Source organism: Anopheles stephensi, chromosome 3 (assembly GCF_013141755.1).
Source record: "Anopheles stephensi strain Indian chromosome 3, UCI_ANSTEP_V1.0, whole genome shotgun sequence".
Classification (NCBI taxonomy): Eukaryota; Metazoa; Arthropoda; class Insecta; order Diptera; family Culicidae; genus Anopheles; species Anopheles stephensi.
Window position 1 is genome coordinate 35,004,086 of NC_050203.1, and position 21,514 is coordinate 35,025,599.

Genomic DNA, 21,514 nt, shown 5'->3' on the forward strand with positions numbered 1-21,514 from the left:
AAATGAGTCTCTATAAAATGTAAATCTTGTTAAAGAAACAATAAATTTAATTCAAAATCAATAATCTCGCATTGTTTATTGCTACACTTTGCCAAAACCATTGTACCGATTTGAATTTAAATTTTTCTGCGTATATGGTAGGTATGAGAATAAGATTTATAGTAGTTTTTATGCCGATAGGTGATCTATAAGTCGGGTCATACTGTGCTACCTTATGCTCCGCTATTGAAGAATATATTACAAACAAATGAAAAAAATAAATAAATAAAACACACACGTAAGGTTATTTGAAATATTTATTTTACTAACAAGTTAAGTTGAATCGATACAATTTTGAAAAATTAAAATGCATTTTTTTCATTTGGTAATCATGTACTTCAGGACATCAAGGAGACAAAAATTTCGTGAATGCAGCAGAAAAGTTGATATTCATCAAGCATATCTATGTGCACCAGTTTTGAATTTGTCTCATTTTTAATTTTTTTTTTTTGAGAAACGCTTTCAACCATCTTCATAAGCTATTATTTATTTTTTTATGCATGAGAAGCTTTTATTTATTTGACTGTGTACAAATATAAGTTATACACGCTTGAGATGAGAAAGACAATGGGGGGGGTTAAATTACCATGCAAATACACAATTATGTGTTAGGTTATTATTTCGGTTGTAGTATCCATCTCCAAACATGCAAATATTATTTACAAGGGATAGATAAGTGGTTCAGATATGGCCTGTTTGTTCTAAAATAAATCAATAAAAAGTTTTGAAAAACCATAAAACATTTTATTTTTAAATACACCTGTTATACTTACGTCACAATTCTACACACAGTTTAATTATTCCTTTTTTGCACTATTAAAATGTATCAAAACTAAAATTGATGGAGACCAAAGATTTTTTTTTGGATGAATACATAAGCGTAGAGATCATTTGACATTTTTAAAATATAGATTTCCACGAGTACCTTTCGGAATCGGAAACCTACCATATAAGAGCAAAAACAATTTTCAGAAAGCTAAACCTATAGAAAGTAAAGTATAATACAGAAATAAAGTTTCAGGAATTCATCAAAATTTACAGCTTTTAAAACACAACTTACTTACACGAGCTTAAGGGTTTTTTGTTTTGCTTCTAGAAAAGACTCAAATATTGAAGGAGTGAAGTGCCTAGCTCGCTTTGATTGACTGATTATTTTGCTCTATTTTAATCAGTAAATTATTTTTAAGTATTTCTATAAAAGTCTCCCGTACGTAAGGCTGACTACCTTTTCTACGGGTAAAATTAAGTCACAGAAAGCCAGAAATGGTAGGCCGAGACTTCTCGAGGTTGTAGTGCCAAAGAAGAAGACTATAAAAGTGTATTGTGTTATTTTCACAATAGAATCTTGATTTGAGCTATTCATGTAAACCGATTATTTGCGCCTTATAGGCAACCCGCATGCCATTCCCGAAAGCGGTCACGATTGAATGAATTAATGGAATGCATGCTATGGGTCTAGAATATGAATAAAGATCCCTCAAAAAGAACAATCAAGCAGTGCACACGTTTCTTACAACACCTCTTAAGATATTATTCTTAGATTTCTCCGCGGCTCTCCCCCGAAGTATATTGATAAGATAATTTAACAAATTATTCCATATTTTTCCAACTTTTTGAGCATCTTCCATGCCAAATCCAAATTTTGAAAATATATAAGGAAGGCCTTATAAAAAAACTGGAATGAATATTGAATAAATAGAATGTAATATTATAAATTAAAAAAAATGAAAACAAAATCGTCGATCGTAAAAACTTAAACCCAAATTCACAATTTCTAACTCGTCTATTTGGCCTTCTATAGCTTTCTATGATTTGTTTTACCGGTAACTGGATGATAGTCAGTCTTGCACGCCCCGGGACCGCACCAATAGCATAATAGCATGCCAAAAAAGCACGATACGTCACTATCACATTTAGCTAAAACATCAAGCTTTTGTTTTATTCCCAAAAACAGATGCTTGTTTAGTTTGATTAGTCAGATGAAACGTATCGTAGACATGAGCTCTATTTAAAAATTAATTTATATTAAGAATAACTAAATCAGGATAGAATTCAATATTTATAAATACAACAACCCGTAAAGACAAGCTTCGCGTGCATGGTACGACATTTTGTGAATGATCCTGTGAAAAACCAGTCAGTAAATAAACAGTTGACATTTGAACAAAGCATAACTTACATCAACATACTTCTTTGTTCCGAAATATACGTTATATTGCATTTTCAAGGAATATGTTCAATGTTGAAACCATGTATTCAACCGCTTACCAGTTCATGTAAATAATATTTAAATATTTAGAGATGGATACTACAACCTGGCCGAATGCCGAAATAATAATGAACTCGAGGGTTTTTGGTATTTGCATGGTAGTATTAACCACTCCATTGCCTTTCTGCGTCCAAGTAATTATAACTAGCATTTGTATATACTAATGGAGAGGGTTGAATGCATTTCTCAAAAAATAAGAGACAATACAGAAAAGTCTCAAATACATAGACAGGAAGAATATCAATGTTTCTGCTGTATTCAGGACACTCGTTCTTGCCCTGAGAATCATGTATAGAATACAAAAAAAAGTTCCCCAGTATCTCGTCTGGTAACGTGGTACATAGAGAAGCATAGCAAGCATATGGAACATTTAGCGGCTTAATAACTACAGCAAACATTATTCTCATTCTTACCATAGGTGTACTAAAAATTAAATTAAAATCGGTAGAACTATTATCGTGCAATTTTGAAATAAACACTTCGACAGTATAAATTTTAAATTACTGACTGAATTCCTTAATACTTGCTGAAAACATAGTCTTTAATGAACAACCTCGATTCCCATCACGAAATGCCACCAACCTATAGGAGCCAACCATAGAGTCGGATTTATAATAACACAACTAAGAGTAAATGTTTGAAAAAGTAGAATTTGTTAATGAATATCTTTCACATCACCCGGAAGCGCCTTTTGCCGCAAGAAGAAAAGGTTGGATTAGCCATTAACATTTAGTATGAAAATACTTTCAGAAAATCCTCAGTAAACACGTGGCTGAATGATACGCGACGAATAAACACGACTGAGAAGGCTTTGGATAAAAATCTTTCATGACATTTCATATGTTAGAAACATCAGACCATTCGCATTCCACTTTTTGGAGCGTACATATGTGTTGATTTGGTTTCACAAAAATTGGAACAAAAATTACTTGCAATAGTTTTTCTTTTGCTTTAAACATTTATGAAACGTAATGTTTCATAAAATGTAAATGATTTAGTTATTCAGGCCGATGTTTCATGCTTTAATAAAAATTTATAACTTGGTATTTGGTCGGACACAACTGGCGTCACTTTCGGCTGTACATCCCATTGGTGGGATGGGATGATGGTGAGAGCGTTGATGTAACTTAGGAACAGCATGAGCCCTGTATTGTGATTCGGTATCTAAATCAGGATTAATTAATTAATAAATAAATTGTATCTGTAAAATGAAAATTAAACAAACATCGGGTTTGACATGATTAACCTCTGCTATATTTTAAAACCATGAGTTGCCAGTGAAGTATTGCTAATTTTATTTTTACTAGATAAGATTAACGTTTTGTAGCAATACGGCCAGGCCGTTCTACATGAATTAAAAAACAAGTTTTGTTACTTAAATATCTTACAATTTAAATTTACATACTGGGTATTATTTTGGACTCTTTGATCAACAGTTGGCATATGAATGTAGAACATTAACGCATTGGAATAATGTTAATGTATTGAGCATTCGAGTAGTTTTTTGTGCAATAAACCAAAAAAAAGCATTGAATGATTGAATGATGAAATGGCATCGTTTGTCTTTATTCCAAGAGGTGGTGTCTAGTTACGGAATTAGGTAACTCGATCAGGAAGGTGAGCATGAAAAAAATATTTTTCAAAGTTCAGAAACGACTTGTATATTCAATTTTTGATAAAATTTTTACTTTTTCTTCGGATGGATGGACAGAAATGATTAGGAGTCTGATGGATAAAGACAGGCTGTCCGTCTTATTCAACTATGAGCTACAAGCACAAGTTCAGCAAGCACAAGGTCCACTGTTAGGCGCTAGTTGTTTAGCCAGTAAGCTAGCCAGTCCGTTTAATTAACGTACGAACTGCTAAACGGTTCGAAATTCCAGTAGAATCAGAGAACCTTTTACCTTAACGCAGCCGGTACCTACCGCCATGTGTTAGACTGCGATCCTGTAATGTTAAAATAGAATGACCTGCCCAGCTTGCAAGGAGATCGATCAGCATGGTAGACGGCTTGTAAAGCAGGACAGATATATGAATATCGTACGTAATTTTCTGTATGATAGCCTTCCGCCGATCCTTTCCGGTGATTGCATAACGTTACATCCGTTCAAAAGTTAAAGAATACAACACACCCGGATCCACTAGAGCCTAATTACCAAAACGGTTTCGGATGTCTCACATTAAAAGATGTTTAAAACACGACCGCGTTAGGTGTACGATCACATCTTTTATTACTGATTAATCACATTTATCACGAGATTTATCAACACAAATTTTGTCTGCATGCAAGTGCACAATCATACAATGGTATGATATGGTGCACATGCCGACAGCACAGCGATTCCTTTTAATATAGAACAGGGGCTCTTCTCCGGTTTAGCCAAAGGTAAGAAACATCTAGGAGCTAACCTATACTGCTCCATAATCCGGGGACAAACATCCAACGGGATGCTGCTGCTTCCGGCGATGGAAAGAATTCGGTTGCACATTGTACCACCAGTACACCAGTATGAAACGCATACTGATAGAATTGCCGGCTGTTAAGGCGCATCGTCATAGATGCTAGCGCTGGTTACGGTGCGGCCACTGTTGCTATAAACAGCCACCTCTGCATCCTCCGGTAACAAACATCCGACCGGGAGTTGAACCGGTCCGCAGCAAAGCAGCAAAGTGTCCACGCGCAGCCCAAACTCGTTTTCACCAAATGTATGCGACGTATCATTAACGTATCGTAGAATATAACTGAAACAATTTAAAACAGCAACCAATATAGGCTCTTCATTAGTCTTAAATCATAAAAAAGGTCGAGGAAAATAAACGATCACTTCCCTGCACAGTAACAATCCAAATGCAAAATTTAAACAAACATCCCCCCTCCGATTGACAAAACACGCATCGCGTGTGCAATAGCCCTGACCATTTTCGAACTGTCAAATCTTTGTTTGGGACTCTATTTTACCTTTTTACCCAATCGCCAAGCCAAAGTTTGACATTTGATTTAACGTTTGACGGGTCGGCTTGTAATGTTCGAAAAATTTAATCGATTTTGTGTTTTTTTTATTTCATTTTAATATAATTATGCTAAACATTTATGAAACGCATTCAGCATTAACTACAATCGAAAAATTAGAGCAATAAGTTTGATTAATAGTCAACTTTTCAATTTATTGCAGTACATGATAATGTATAACAGATTGTTTTCGAAACTGTAGGACAGATTCGGATAGTGGCAGTGGCGAGCTGCGTTGAACAAGTTTTGCAATCAACTCATTATATTCCTTTGCGTTTTACTCTCCGTTGCACTACTGTACAATAAATAGCTATCAAACACTTATCTAAAGCACTAGCGATGCATTTTAGTATTTTCCGAAATCCTTCCCAATCGCCCCATAATGCCGTAAAGCCTGCGGCGAATACCCGTTGCCGATCAGGGCGATCAAATTTTCACCACGATATCCAAACTGCCGCTGATAAGCACCGCGCAGCTGCATCGCCCGATTAGGATCGAACGGTATGTAATATCGTTGCTCCTGCACCGGATGTCCGGCTAGCAGGTTGTGAAAATAGGTCACCACCGCAATCGCTTTCTGTGCGACGGACGCGTCACGTTGTGGAAGCCTCTTCCCATGCGGAGGATATTTGAAATATTCAAACTTCTGCAGGTTCAAATTGTAATCGTAAGGGTTGTAGAAACTGTACACCTGTTGCACCACGGCCAACAGCACAATCCAACACACAATCTGGAACGAAAGAACGATGCAGATCACTTATGGGGGGATTTGTAACTGTCTTTCCAACACTGCACCACTTACCGATTTCATAGCGATGAAGCCGTTGCTAAAGCAAACTGCACACCGTCGCAACTTATCGCTTTGCATTCGAATAGTGAAATGAGCACTACCTGTGGCCAATTGTCGCCCGCTACCACTATCCCGGGTGGCAGGGAAAATGTGGATTATAAAACTCCATCTAATTAATATGCTCGGCGGGTTCAATCGGGTAAAGTCATGAAGCTACCCCACTTCCAATATGCACCGATGATGTCCCATCAGCGAGCGTACGTGACGTAATTTGAATTGAAGAATCGAAAGTTTCAGTAACAACCGTTACCAACATAAGTCCTGCATTAAACAGCTTTCCAAGCTGGCTTAAGTCTCAAGGTTAAGGAAAGTATTGTATCACCAAGAAATGGGTCACTATTCCTACCGCATGGCAGTGAAAAAATTGTCTTGCTGGTCATAATGCCACGGGCGCTCTGTTAGTTAACGTTTGCCTGCAGAAGTTTGTTTTTATTGAACAGATTATCCATCCATCGTCTAGCAAACGCGCGCTCCGATTCCGATCTTATCCTTTTACGAGCATTCTATTCTGGTACTCTTTCACGCTCTACAAGAGTACATCACTTTGCACTGAACTGATTGCAGTATACAATACAAATTAAAAAAAAAAACCGTAGAGAAACGAAAGCATAAAGCGTGGTGTACCGCGAGTCGCGAAGCAAAAACTCATACAAATTTTAAACTCATTGTGACTGTTTCTCGTTAGGAAGTGGTATTTACTTTCGATCGCGTCATTACCCTACACTTTGAGGACGAACTAATGCACCCGGATTTCATCCCGTAACAACGAACGCAAAATAATAAATGTAAGTGGATTATACGACACAAAAAAAAACCTAATCACTAACATAAGATGACTGCAACGAATACGAATACGTGTTGTTTGCAGTGCACACCATGTTCTGGTTTGTTATCCATAGGTCCTGATCCAGTCAGAAGTTAGTTTGCCCACGACATCAACTCCTTCATGTCCGGATCGTCTTCCTCCGCGACGGCAGCTAATGGGATCAAGAGCGGTCACTATTAGTTTGTTGCGAATTATTTGCCGCTCCGGAAAAGCATCGGAAGCATGGCTTGACATTGTGATTGCAAGTTTGCAAACAAATGCAGCCATCGATCGTAAAACGCAATCAAGCGGAAAGAAACGACCGACATCGAGCCGAATTGGACTTTCATAAAGCTTACCCTTCTTTTTCTCCTTCTCCTTGGCCTTGGCAGGCAAGTCGGTGGAGGGAACTTCCGGTAGCTCGTCGGTTTCTGGCTGAACACCGAGCAGCTCCTTGTCGAGCTCTTCCTGCTCGAGCTCCTCCAGCTCCTTCTCCAGCTCGTCCTCATCGATGTCCTGACCGAAGCCAACGGCACTGGATACGGCATTCGATATTTCGTTCGCAATATCGTTCTGTTCGGCAATGTCGTCCATCAGATCATGCACATCATCAATGTTCCTGAAAGCATCAAAATCGGACAGCGTCATTCATGGGGGGGAGTCCGGTGATAGTGAAACTACACACACACACACACACACACAAAGCAACAACTTACATATCCTTGTGGGTAACCTTAAGCGCATCGGATGCCTTCTTCATCGTTTTCAGTACTTCCGCGTTTGTGTTCGCATTTTCCAGCGCTTCCCGCTGCATTTCGATCGTCGAAAGTGTGCCATCAATCTGCTGGAGCTGTTTCTCGTATCGCTTCTTCCTTTTCAGTGCCTGGATGGCCGCTGTTGACAAAAAAAAAGGTCGACCGCGATTATGACTCATGCTCGTTGTGGTCACAGCACCACGCACACGGCAATCAGTCCGACCGCGACGCCACAACAACAACATACCTCGTTTGTTTTTGGTACCATTCTTCCGTGCCGTATCAATCTCCAGCTCGATTTTCTTCTCTAGGAACTCCTGCTTTTTGGTGAGCATATTTTCTATGTCCCGCAGCTTCTGTATCGCTTCGCTCGCTGTCGGGGCTGGTTCGCCCTTTTTCCCCGTAAACAGCTTCCCGAAGAAACTCATTTTCACTGTTTTGCTGCTTCTTAATCTGTGCTATCGGAGTGTGGGGATTGGGAAAAAACTCCAGATGCGATAGCGATCACAGATAATAAATAACAAATTCTAAACAGAAAGAAACTTGTGTTTTTCTACGATTTCCCGAACCAACCAATCGACGAATGCGTCATCTGTCGAGCACAAAGTCAATGTCAAGGTAGGAGAGGCTACGTCAAACGTCATTCTGTGGCAGCCATGTTTGGTGTCAGTTTGACGTTTACCGAACCGGAAGGGACAGCGGGAAGCGTCTGGATAAGGTTTTGCAAATATTTTCTAAAAAAAGCAAATTATAGCAAGATATACGGTAATCTTATATTTCTTTCGTTCAAAAAGCGCAAATCTCAATCTCAAGCACGAAAAACTCTCACTCATTTAAAATGTGTTCAATATTCCACCAACCGAACAATTTGTAAAACTTTATCACATTCCAAAATATATTCGTGTGAGTGGTACCGTTACCCGTGAGTTTGTTAGTCCATACAGAGCTGTAGATATCCAATGTCTACCATGGCTCTTGCTTAATTAATCGACGTGTATGTAGTCGTCTGTTGCATACTTTGAAAGATTCTTGCAAATCTAGAAAGAGAAAAAACAACAAACATTCGTGAGTCGAAATTGGCACGCATAAATTGGAGAATTGTTCCACTTACATCAATAGGCACGCACAGGTGAAATAAACGGTGGCCGTGATTAAGTTAAATGCGCCCGGGTACCACGACAGTGTGCTCTTGTACACGAACGTGTACAGCGGAGCGGAGAATAGTGGAGTGATCGACTCGATCGATGTTGTCAGTGAGAAAATCTTACCAATATCACTTGCGGGTGCGGTGTTGGAGATGACGGCCCTGCTCATTGGGCCCGCAATTCCCTTCATGAAGCAAATCGCTACTCCCATGTACAGTTGCCACGGTTCCGATGCTAGTCCGTGGATTGTGCTGTTGATCGCGTAACAGCAGAACCCGAGGGCGGCCAGCATTGTGACGGATAGGTTGAACAGCTTCCGAATCAGGTACAGACCGGCAGTATTACCGAAAATCATAAACACAATGCTGGTTGCATCGTAATACGAGTAATCTTTTACCGTCCATTCGAAGCGTTCGCGTAAAAAGAGCAGAAACACTGTCTGGGACCCATCTAAAATGGGAGTTGGAAGTGTTTAAAAGTGGTGTAATGCCAACACGCATACAACGACCACTTACCCAACGCGAATATGTCCGCACCGAGCGCCAAAATGACCAGCCAGATGATCAAACGATCGTAATTCGGTCGCCGTTTGAAGCAGGTGCGCATCAGCTCGCCCACCGACTCGAACCGGAACAGCTCCCGGAACTTGCTGTTCGTTTCGCTCAATTCATTCGGTTGAATGCTTTCCTCGATGTAAAATACGTTGTACATCAGGCCGAGAAAGACGGCCCCGGCAGCGATCGCGAACACGGTCGTACCGTTGGTCCAGCGCAGTATGAAGCTGCTGCTCAGCGTTCCCGCCAGCAGGCCGGTGAACAGGGCCGCTTCCACCACCGCCATCCTGTTGATCGAAAAGGAAGCAAACACGACACTGAGCAATTAGTTGTAAGCAACCTGCACGGGCACAACTCACTTCGTAGCACGGTTCTTCTCCTGCGTCACATCGGCTATGTAACAGAACACTCCCGTAATCAGTGCACAGGTTCCACCGGACAGGGCGACCGGGATCGAGGCAAGCACATAGAACCACGGGTTGATCGTGTAGAACATCGACAGGAAGCTGATCAGCGTGACGGTGGAGTAGGTTAGAAAGGCACCGGTAAACGAGGCAACTATCACCGGCTTTCGACCGAAACGGTCCGACCAGGGCCCGATGAACATGCTGCACAATGCCGGTACGATCGATTCCACCAGCGATTTCGTCATCAGGATGTTGGCCGAGTAGGGTTGGACGGATTTTTCCAGCTGCTGGATCTCTTCCGTTTCATTTTCCGTCCCGAGCCGTTCGCACAGCGATTCGTTCTTGCCGAAGGCGGCGGTACACGTCTGGTACACGATCTGGTTCGCGAAAACGGCAGCTAAAATGGACAAAGAGTGTTAGAGTCGATAGCATCCCTCTTATCACGGTACTTGTACAGCATTACTTACACGAAACATTCCACGCGAAGAATATCAGAAACACTGCTGGCTCGAGTATGAAAAAGCGATACTTGCGCTCAAGGGTAGGGGCCGTTGGTTCCGTCACGAGATCCACCACCGGGGTTTGTTCCGATCTGCTTTCATTATCCTCTTCCATCGCTGCCAGCGAATCTCGCATCCAGCTTCGAACTTATAAGGGTTGTTTTCTTTTGTTACTGACTACTGTGACCTTGGATTTCGCACGATCGTTTACGGTTATTTTGGAAAGCGTTTTTAAGAATCGGTGCTTATTACGGACGGATGACGCATCCCGACTAAATACAAAGAACTGGCCCGCTAGCAGGTTAGCAGTACAAAGAGATGCTAAACGATAATTACGCCCCAATGCCCGCCCTGCTCTGCACCGTGGCAACCCGAGTTGGAGACGAGTTCTACACTAATCGACTGCTGCTGCTGCTGCTGCTACAACACTGAGGTTAGTGCAACGGCACCAGAGCTACGCATTCCTTCCGCGGAACTAGTGCGCGATAGTAACTATACACTAGCGCCCACCGTGGAGGAAGGCTAATGATATTGCCCTGTTGATGGTATTGCTAATAATATTGTCCCTGTCCTGTCCCTTATCAACGCACCACTTGCACAATATCGCTTGTTTGGTGGGGGATAGCGATGCGGTCAAAACAAACGCGAGAGTGAAACAGAATTGTAATCCCCGTTGACAAGCCTCAGCTGATCGGCGTACAGTGCTGCCCGTTAGTTTAGGTGCAGGCAAACCAAAACAAACATTCTTTTCCATCGGTTGAGGGGTTTTTTATTTCATATTTTTTGTGGAAGTAAAAAAAAGAAAATGGTCCAAAAATGAACAAAATGGAGATTAAATTTTAAAATCTTCTTTTCTTCTTCGTCAAACTACAACAGCAATTCTGGCTGATAAAATCGTCGGATGAGATTCGTTATGATGCTGCAAAACAATAGTAGAAAGGGGAAAAATCAACATTAAAATCGTTTCGATAATCTCACCAATGCGTTCGCTACTCACAACATCAGCAACAGTCCGACACCGAAGAACCCGGCGGCTATAAAGTTGAATATTTCCGGCGCGAATTGTATGGTGCTGTTGTACACGAACGTAAACAGCGGTGCGGATAGTAGCGGAACGACGGCCGTCAACGATAGTGCCATGGTGAAGAATTTGGCCATATCGCCGGCAGGCAGTATGGTGGAACAAATCGTCATAAGTGCAGCACCGTCCGTTCCCTTCAGGACGGTAATCGATATGGCAAGGTAGAGCATCCACCCGCTGGTTGCAAAGCCCATGATCAGTGAGTCTGCAATGTAGCTGGCGATCGACACTATCGCCACGGTAGTGTCGGAACAGTGCAGTAGCTGCAAACAGAACAAACGATTAGCTATAGCAATTACGCTCAAACCCCCTCGCCTACCTGCTTCAGTATCGGAATACCAATCACGTTCCCCAAAATGATGGTAAGCACATCGGCAAACTGAAAGTAGCTAAACTGTTTCAAATCCCATCCAAACTTTCGTCGCGTGAACATATAAAATACACCACCACTACCACCGGCCAGCTCGGTCAGCGCCGTCAGCAGCACGATGGCCCACAAAATTTCCCGCACATACCCCGAACGGCGCATGAAAAACGTGCCCGAAAGCTCCCGTAACCGTTCGCACGACAAAAGATCACGCAGCTTCTCCCAGGTGCTGTTGCTGTTGCTTAGTATGATACTGTCCTCGGTGCAGTAAATAACGTACACGATCGCCAGTGCGATCAGCACGGTAGCTATCGCGAAGGTAGCCGCCACATTCAACCATTCCAGGATGTAGCTGCTGGAAAGAAAGCCCAACAACGCCCCCGTCATCATGGACGCCTCCATGAAGCCCATCCGCATGGTGCGCGTTTGTTCGTTGGTAACATCGGATAGGTAGCTGAAGGCGGCCGCTGTAATCACGGTCATGCCGCCGAGCAGCGAGAACGGAAGATAAGCCGCCGTGTAATACCACGGGGTCACGGTGACCTGCATCGATAGGAACGTAAGCACCGTCAGCAGCAGAAAGGAACACAGAACTCCTACAAAATGGAGAAGAGAGCACGATATTGGAGGAGTCCTTGGATGGTACCGCCGGGTAATACGCACCAACACTCGCGATCAGCATGGTCGGTTTGCGGCCGTATCGATCGGACCACGCACCGAGTAGCAGCGCACTCAGCGCCGGAACTACGGACTTTATAATCACGATCACCATCGTTATGTTGGCCGCGATGGGTTGCACCTTCGTTTCGATCAGTTCCCGCTGGGAGGAGTTTGAATCGGTGTTGAGCAGTTGACAGTCGCTGCTATCGAATCCCTCCACGACGCACGTCTGCAGGATGATGTGGTTCGCGAGTACGACCTCTGCCGAAAACACACGAAGGACAATTTATATCTCACGTATCCCACCTAAAACATAAACTACCCACTCCTCACAGACACACACACACCTGATATGCTCATGGCAAAGCAGAAAATCAGAAGCGCCGGCTCGAAACTTATGTACTGAGCCTGTTCGCGCCAGCGGGCTGCATTTCGCAACCGCATCAGACTCTGCTTGGCGAACAGATCCTCTTCGCCGCTGGAGTACACACTATCGGAGCGTCCTTCTTCCATGGTGATCACTGTGCCACTGATGCTCTGGTCTGTGGTCTGCGGCGGTGCCTTGGGAGTAGGTTATCAAAATCTTGCCACACATGCCGTGGTCGATTGATTTTTGTGTGTTGTATTGATATCGGCTGGGTAGGAAAACAAACCAAAAAACAAAAAAACTTTGCACCGATTTTCGTTTGCGTGTAAAGTTCATTTCATACGCTATTACCTTGGAAGGAGTCGGTCGTAATAATCATCACCCTTGATGCCGGTACCTCGCTGCGGATCACTTCTCACGAATCGTAGACTGGGTCTCTACAATGGAAGTAATTTCCTGCTCTGTTAATCTGTTCATTTATAATGTTTTTTTTATTATTTTGAACTGTTTGTTCTTTACTCGACACTTAAGTGGCTTGAAGAACAACAGCTGCTTTGCAAGCTTAGCCCTATGAAGAAGTCCTCCACAACGATCACGATCAACGATCGCCATCATCTGCTAATCCATTATCCTGGCCTTCCAACTTCCTGATTTCGCTTGAATGGGTTGGTGTCGATCTACAAGAAGATAGACCGTTCCATCACATCTACACTCTTTCCTTTACCTTTTTCAGCTTGGTCCTTAACCATCAAGTCGATGTTATTAAGCCGACTTAAAAGCAGTTTTTCTGAAACATTCCTGTAAAAAATCCTACTCTTTAAACTGAAGCAGCTTGGCTTTGGTGGTGATCCATTCCTATCATGTGTCAGCGACAAAGTTAAGGTCATATTGTAATATAACATGATTTTATATTAATATTTTCTAATGGACTTCAGCTTTCGAGCCCTCCTGTCGTATCGTTCGATTGCTTTTCTCGTATGATCGAGTAGAATTATTCTTTATACGGCACTAAGTTGAAGTATCGCTTGTCCTCCTTAAATTGATTTGCTGCTCAATAAGCCCAATAAGACGGTAGGTCTTATCATAGGACTGTTCTCTGAAATGCGTGACCCTCTCTGCTTAAAGTCCCGTTTTCTGTTGTTGGCTTTGATCCTGTTTGGGTTATGCATGTATTGTCCGGACTCCATCTACTACTTCTGCTTTTGGATCGACTGAAGGGTACTCTTCCGGCATGTGTCCCCATGTATGCCCCTTCTCGCCTATCTGCTCAACCAACCTCCGATAGATATCTCATCCCACCTTAGACACTACGTCCTTTACAGCTTGTAGCCTGTACGACTCTAATTTTCTTGAATCCCAATTCCGTCTCCGTCATTGTAACCACATCCTGAAATCACTCATCCACTTCCATATTGTTAAGTGCTTGTGACAGATATTTTTACAGATTTATTATTAATAAAATAAAATAACAATAATTTTCGCGGCACTTGTCAGACAAGTCAGCTACACCGGACCAGACATACAACACTAAAAGCTCCAATAAATATGTGGACCACGGTAAAGGCCCACGCAATGGAAAGGATTATCTGTCATGGATTATGGAATGTTTGCTTTCGGACCACGGAACAACGCTCAACGTCCTTACCGAATAAACCAGGGATAAGGTGCCTTTCACGGATCCTGGGAAAAAAATACCTTCCAACCGATGGGAATTGTATATTGTATGGTAAGTTCGTCGTAAGCAATACGGCCAGGCCGTCCTTTAAAATTTAAATTGTTTATGTTGGATCGTGTGGTACCATTCTCATGACATGACCAGCCTATCGGAGAACATTGAATAGCTCAAAGAATTCACCGGCATAAAGAATCCTCTTTTGTCATTTCACACATACGTACGGGGACAAAAATACTAAGCGACTTAGCTGATTTAGTCCAAGGACAAAGTAAAGTAAGTCATTTAACTCAGAACAGACAGTAAACCATTTTGGGCAGACCCGATCTATCGCTCAAAACCCTCTCAATCTGCATGAACAGAGGAGTAGATGATTAGAGTCCTAATGCTTACTTCAAGAGTTGTCCTGAAGGCTTCGAAGGGACGCATCGATGAATGGAGCCGAAGTAAACGTATTTCAATGCTGTAATGTAATGTAACTATTCCGTACAAAAAATTCAAAAGGACTTTGCTTTACAGGTCACACAAATTCAGTAGTCGTAACTGTCTTGTCCTTTGTTTGCTTCCACAACAATGTACTGTTTGAAGGAACTGTAACTAGTTTATCAAAGGATTACCAATCTGCAGCCCCCCCGTACGGGATGTCGGTTATGTTTGAAATGCGACAATCGGATGGAGCAGATAAGCGGAATGCAACCCCGGAACATGCATCTGGAACTACATCACAACAACTGGAAACGTTGTTGCCCAACAGAGGCCTAACGAATGTAAACTAAATGAACGCCAGTTCCCACCCGTACTCGCACACAGTCACTATCATTAGCTGAAAAACAATGGAAAGCAACAGGCAAGCCGCTCGATCGCTAGAACAGATGTGCGCCAGGCCACCGCTAGAGAAGGCGTTTGTGTGTACAATCAATGTACCATCCATACCTGTGCATCGTTATCGCCCCAAGTTCATCCGCTGGGGTGGGGTGGTAATTGGTATGATTGGCCACCCTCAATCCCCCCTTCCCCCACCCGCTCGCTATCGTTGACTCTGATTCATTCACGGTACGGCAATGTTCCTTCGCAGGTGACAAATCATCATCGATATCGCTCGAGAGCATTGTTTTGATGCGTGTTGAGTTTTACTGGTTCGATTGGCACAGTTCTGGCTCGGTTACCTTAGACAAGCTCCAGCACACGGCCGCGCCAGTCGTACGGACGCGCACCAACGAAGAAACGGGCAGGCTCTCGCGTCACTAACCCGCTGCGCACTATCATCACATTATCATCGGCATCAGCCCGTGGCTTTCCGGCAACATTGTGCGGCTTAGTTTACACAACGCAGTGTTTATGCTCCGATCGTACTACGTACGAAATAGTTTCCGATATCGATAACGATTGCCGAAGGTAGGTACCACGCTGCAGCATCCACGCGGGACAGTGTGTCACTGTGCGCCTGCGCTTTCAACTGATCATGCTGCTGATCAATTGGACGCTTTCTCTTCGGTACAGATCCACCAGCTCGAAGGTCGTAGTCGCGCACAGTGAGGGTGGTTTTAGGGTGTGAGAAAAAAAAACCGCGTTGATTGTGGTGCCATGTGATAGTGAAAATACGCTTCCGTCAGTGTTGGTGTGAGTCATAATTCAACCCCCTAGTTGTCTGTCTGCCGGAACGCCACCGCGGTGGTGGTTGTGAGGAAAGATAATTAGCGCATTAGGTGCGATAAAGCAGTGTCCACGCGTCTCCAGCTCTAGTGTGAGTGTGAGTGACCGAAAAACCGTTTTGCTCCGCGGTAGTGACGCCTGGTGCGGATTAGTGCAGCGATGAGAAGCGATATGCGCCGACCCAGTCTGGATGGTCGCACTAGCGACGAAGACACTCCGCTGTTGGCACCGTCCAGACCAACATCTATGGCTGCCTCATCTTCAGCAACAGCAGCACCACCAGCAGCAACGGCCGCTTCATCCACCTGCTCGTCGAGCGGAGCGATAGTGTCCAGCGTGTCCGATCGATTCTGTACATTCGAACCGATACTGGTACTGCTCTGCTTCGGGCTCAGCGTGTCAGGTAAGCAAAAGTGCGCCTTTAATTGGTCAGATTGTGTTTATCGCTGGACGTCTGTAAAAAGCCAACGCCACCGAAAGTGACTGTGCAATTTTAGCCCCTACTTTCATTGTGACCTGCTCGTATTTCTTTCCCACTAAAGGCGTGGTGCTTGCGGACCAAATTATCTATCAATCGTGCGTCGTTACGCTCGGCTATGACCGTGCGCTCTGTGCCCAGCTGGGCACCAAAAGTAACTCCACCGATGTGGCCCAGCTCGAAACGATTGTGCAACCGTACGCGGCCAAGATCACGATGGTGAACACGATCCTGATGTCGGTGCTGCCCGCGCTCTGCGCCCTCTTCATGGGACCATGGTCGGACAAGTTTGGCCGCAAGCCGGCCATGATTGTTCCGTCGGTGGGGTTCATCACGACGTATGTCATGATCGGTATACTGTCGCTCCTATCGAAGCACTTCCTGGTGGATCCTTGGTGTTACGTGGTGGCGCACATACCGGCCGCAGTGCTCGGTGGTAGCACCGTGCTGATGGCGGCCATTTTCAGCTACCTGACCGATACGACGACGGAGGACAATCGGACCGTGCGGATAGGCATCCTGCAGGCGTGTACCATGCTCGGTGCGTTCGTGGGGCTGTTGTCGAGCAGCTTCATCCTGCAGTGGACCAATGTGCCCACCATGTTCTTCCTGTCGGCTGGTACCGTTTCCGCCAGCTGTGCCTTTCTGTACTTCTGTCTCGAGGATAGCATCAAACCGGACGCAAGCATGGTCCATCGGCAGGTGCGAGAAATCTTCCGATTAAGCCACTTGCGCGAGTTGCTTCGAACGTTCTTTAAGAAACGATCCTCGTACGATCGAGGCATCGTATGGCTGACGATCTCGATCGGTGTGATAACGGTGCTCGGAGCAGGTGGTGGCACCGTGTTCTTCCTCTACACGCGACGCCGCTTTGGCTGGACGATACAGGAGTTTACCATCTGGCAGGCGGTGGAGTTGTTATCTATAGTGGCTGGCAATGTGATCGGTATATCGGTGCTCAAGACGCTACTCAAGCTACCGGATATCTGGTTGGCTCTGCTTTCCGTACTCAACTATTCGCTCGATGCGCTCATCAAGGGTCTCGCGCGCCAAGGATGGGAACTGTTTCTGGCCACCGGAATTACACCGCTGAAAGCCACCGAAGGCGCCGCCCTGATGGCCATCTGTTCGTCTATAATACCGTCGAGTGAAATTGCCAAGTTTTACTCGATAGCGATGGCCATGACGAACACCGTTTCGTTGGCCTCTGCGCCTCTGTTTACCTACATCTACAATGCGACCGTTGCAACGTCTCCGCAGGTGTTTAACTTCGTGTCGTCAGGAATATTTTCGCTGAACGTCGTGCTGGTGGGGTGAGTAGTGGAAGTTACAAATCTAAGCATTGCGTTTAACTTCATTCATTTTCTATCCCTCCCCAGAGTCATTGCGGTGTTGCTGCGTAAGCGAAGGAAAGCTCAGGTTGATCCGCTGTTTACACAAGATAGCGAAATATTAACGTGAAAAACGTGAACGCGCCCCGGCGCGCCATGTGTCCCCGGAATGTTCCTAGTCATGATAATAAATAATGGTTAGTGTACGTCATGTTTTTACAAATGTGATGTGTATGTAAGTATTAAAATCGAGAGCGTCGCGTGTGTATGCATACTTCCGTTTCTAAGTTGTTAGAATGTTAACAAAGGCGTTAGATTAAACAAATTTAAGGAAGCAGATGTGTACAAATAAATTCAAGCCTTTTGTGTAAGTCAATTTTCCACGCCACTGCGTAACAACATTCGTGGGGTGTCTTTTTTCGGTATAATTTCCCACTCCATCATTCCTCTATCGTCAAAATTTGCTAACGGGCGAATGATCCAAATTAGATGTGAGGCTCGAGCTATGGGAATAATAGATGAAAAAATTGAATATCCTACATTCAAACTTCAGCATAGCATTGGCTATATTAACTATGAGCATATACTAGGAATCGTCTGAGCCACGTAAGCAACAAGTAAGGAGCCTTTACATGCCTAGGCTCAGTCGAGGAGGCCTCTTGAGTGACGAGGATCCTGGCGACTTCCCAAATACTAAGTAGCCAATGCAGTTGTTTCTATGTAGACAGTTATCAAGAAATTCATCTTTTTGTTATACTGCCTAACCCAAATGATGGTTATGAACATATGATGAAATAAGAGTCTTATTTCCTTCATGGTCTATTAGACATGGCCGGGCGGGCCGATGGTGCAGGCGACAACGGCGGCGGTCTTCATACGGCACGACCGGGGTTCATATCCCATCCGTTCCGTTCCCCCGTAGTGAGGCCTGAATATCCAACTACGTGGTATCATTAAGTCTAGTAAATTAGAAATGGAAGGCGAGGCTTATAAGAGGTCTTTCATCTTCTTTCTTCTTCGGTGGCGCTACAACCTCGAAAGGTCTCGGCCTGCCATTTCTGGCTTTCTGTGACTTGATTTTACCGGTAGCAAGGTAGTCAGCCCTGCGTAAGGAGAGACAGTCTGGATGGGATTTGAACCCCGGTCCTGCCGTGTGAAGACCGGCGCCGTTGTCGCCTCGGCCACCGGACCGCCTCGTAAAAGGTCTTTAGGCCAAAGAAAAATAAGAAGCCACACATGGTAGAAGAAGAAGAAGAACGTCATCAATCATTCTCCAGGAAACCAGGTCCATTCTTTAAAAAACCAGGTTAAAATTCTTTAGCCACGGTAGCAGCCGATCTCCGACAGGTTAAACTCCACCTCAGCGAACTCGTTGTGACAAGTGCCAAACCGATCACTGATGAGCACTTTTCCGGTGAGCTATGAGTCTGGCATCCTCATCGGCAGGATACCTGCTCTGCCAAAGAGTTCAGCTAGCTCGTGGTTCATTTACTTTCTCCACACGATCTACAAGCATGCACCCCAAAGATCACCCGCCGCCGTGGAGTCCATAGTAGGCACGGTTCGCTTCGATTTTCGCTGCTTATGTTGTTATAGGGTGGGCCTCGCACTGCAGCTGGGTACAGTATCCCATACATATTATAATTTCCTTTCCTTTCGCCAAATACAACCGATTATTCGTTACAAACAGCGAAACTACAATGCCTCAAATGCTCACTAAGCGCTATTTAATGAAACTTTCTTAAGAAAAAGCTTCCTTGGGAAAGGTTTTGATCTCAGTTGTTAAAAAAGGGAAATAATCTCAGCTGGCGTTCAGAACCGTTTTGTAATTTTCAAATTAACCATGTGCTCCCACCGCATGTTCCGACAAACAGTTCCGACACATTTGTCATTTACGTTGTCTGCCGTTTAAACGCTGCTTAACGACACAATCAAAACAAATACGGCTGTCAACGACTGTGTACTGCGCCGAGCCATGCGGTTTGTTGTTCTTCTGGCTGAGGGATCGAAAAGTGAATTAAATTAGGTTTAATATTAAGAATCGGTTAGTAAAACCAACGTAAAATGTCTTTGTTTAAAGCTGGTCGAAAGCAGAACGAAAAGTTCAACCGTAAGGTTAGTATGACGCTTAATCTCCCACTGGAAACTCGTGCCTAATCTGGCAAATTTCTTCCCCGTCAGCGTTCCAAGAGCGGACCGAAAGATAGCATCATACCAAGCAAAACGTCCCGCCTGGACGATGACGAAGAAATCGACAGCGATGAAGAAGTAGAGAAACAGCAACAGAAACACCACGAAATTGACGATGATGTGGCAGCGCTCGAAACCACCCAGGACAAGCGCATCCGTTTGGCCAAGCAGTATTTGCGCCAGGTGCAGGAAGAGGAACAGGAGCGCGATGATTATGCGGACGAAAGTGAACTCGCCAGTGGGGTGGCCCGTACACTGAAAGAATCGTTTCTAAGCGCGTCGGGCAAATCGCACCGTACACTGGGCGGGAAGTACACCGGCTACGAGCTGTCCGAAGCCGTCTCGTATCACTGGAAAAAGCAGCGTCTATCGCCGACCTGCTGTGCCCTGTCGGAGGACGATGCATTCCTGTATGTGGGTTGCAAGAGCGGTTGGGTCGTTCGATGGGACGTAAAATCGAAACAACGCACAGCTTACTTCCAGGCAAAAAACAGTGTCATTCACTCGATCGCCGTGTCCCACGATATGAAGTACCTGGTGGTGGCGGACGGTACGGAGGAGATAAAGGTGCTCGATGGTGTTAGCCTGGTACAGCGAAACACACTCAAGGGACACTCGAAAACGGTGACGGGCGTTGTGTTCAGGCGGAACTCGTACCAACTGTTCTCCTGCAGCGCGGACCGAACGGTGAAGGTGTGGAGCTTGGAGGAGATGGTGTACATCGAGACGCTGTACGGCCACCAGAGCCAGGTGTCGGGCATTGATGCGCTTTCGCTCGAACGTATCGTCACCTCGGGCGGGATGGATCAAACGATACGCATCTGGAAGGTGGCCGAAGAGTCGCAGCTAGTGTTCAACTCAATCCCGGAAGACTTTTCCGCCGTAAAGTTTGTTAGCAACGATCTGTTTGTGTCCGGTTCGGTGGAGGGAACGTTCTCGCTGTGGAGCAGCGGGAAAAAGAAGCCACTGCATCGCGTCAAGCTGGCACACGGCCAGCAGGACGTTGGGCATCCGAATTGGATTAGTGCGGTGGGTGTGCTGGCCAACTCGGACATTGTTGCGTCCGGGTCTTGCGATGGTACTGTTCGCGTGTGGAAGCTTGTTAACAAACGGCACACAATTCAACCCTTGCTACAAATTCCCGTCGAGGGATTTGTGAACGCGATCGAGTTTACTAGCGATGGACGGTTTCTGGTGGTGGCGATCGGGCAGGAACACCGGCTGGGGCGCTGGTGGACACTGCGCAACACCAAGAATCAGGTTCTAATGATTCCACTCTCTATTGATTTGTAAAGTTACACAATAAAGAAAAACCCTATGCAAATAATTTAAACCGTTTTCTAACGGGTTGCAAGTAAAATTTGCTGCTGAAAGAATCTTA

General features: G+C 44.6%; 5 protein-coding genes across 5 annotated transcripts; 2 read left to right on the forward strand and 3 right to left on the reverse strand.

Annotated features, from left to right (window-relative positions):
• Positions 1-5,326: 5,326 nt before the first annotated feature.
• LOC118509773 lies at positions 5,327-6,390 on the reverse strand. Its single transcript, XM_036050912.1, has 2 exons — positions 6,121-6,390; positions 5,327-6,048 (listed from the first exon to the last, which is right to left on the reverse strand). The coding sequence occupies exons 1-2, from the start codon at positions 6,184-6,186 to the stop codon at positions 5,665-5,667; spliced, it is 450 nt and encodes a 149-aa protein (XP_035906805.1). The 5' UTR covers positions 6,187-6,390; the 3' UTR covers positions 5,327-5,664.
• A 147-nt stretch (positions 6,391-6,537) lies between these two features.
• LOC118509759 (charged multivesicular body protein 4b) lies at positions 6,538-8,372 on the reverse strand. The gene is made up of 4 exons (XM_036050890.1): positions 7,976-8,372; positions 7,690-7,867; positions 7,333-7,592; positions 6,538-7,145 (listed from the first exon to the last, which is right to left on the reverse strand). The coding sequence occupies exons 1-4, from the start codon at positions 8,154-8,156 to the stop codon at positions 7,087-7,089; spliced, it is 678 nt and encodes a 225-aa protein (XP_035906783.1). The 5' UTR covers positions 8,157-8,372; the 3' UTR covers positions 6,538-7,086.
• Positions 8,373-8,567: 195 nt separating this feature from the next.
• LOC118508949 lies at positions 8,568-13,032 on the reverse strand. The gene is made up of 9 exons (XM_036048863.1): positions 12,790-13,032; positions 12,446-12,703; positions 11,735-12,378; positions 11,332-11,678; positions 10,302-10,483; positions 9,787-10,231; positions 9,389-9,744; positions 8,840-9,323; positions 8,568-8,765 (listed from the first exon to the last, which is right to left on the reverse strand). Exons 1-9 carry the CDS (start codon positions 12,953-12,955, stop codon positions 8,708-8,710), a joined length of 2,940 nt encoding a protein of 979 aa, XP_035904756.1. The 5' UTR covers positions 12,956-13,032; the 3' UTR covers positions 8,568-8,707.
• Positions 13,033-15,630: 2,598 nt separating this feature from the next.
• Positions 15,631-18,319, forward strand: LOC118509687 (proton-coupled folate transporter-like). Its single transcript, XM_036050739.1, has 4 exons — positions 15,631-15,876; positions 15,982-16,537; positions 16,677-17,925; positions 17,992-18,319. The coding sequence occupies exons 2-4, from the start codon at positions 16,294-16,296 to the stop codon at positions 18,071-18,073; spliced, it is 1,575 nt and encodes a 524-aa protein (XP_035906632.1). The 5' UTR covers positions 15,631-15,876; positions 15,982-16,293; the 3' UTR covers positions 18,074-18,319.
• A 1,386-nt stretch (positions 18,320-19,705) lies between these two features.
• LOC118509702 (U3 small nucleolar RNA-interacting protein 2) lies at positions 19,706-21,466 on the forward strand. The gene is made up of 2 exons (XM_036050779.1): positions 19,706-20,058; positions 20,125-21,466. Exons 1-2 carry the CDS (start codon positions 20,008-20,010, stop codon positions 21,424-21,426), a joined length of 1,353 nt encoding a protein of 450 aa, XP_035906672.1. The 5' UTR covers positions 19,706-20,007; the 3' UTR covers positions 21,427-21,466.
• Positions 21,467-21,514: the final 48 nt, after the last annotated feature.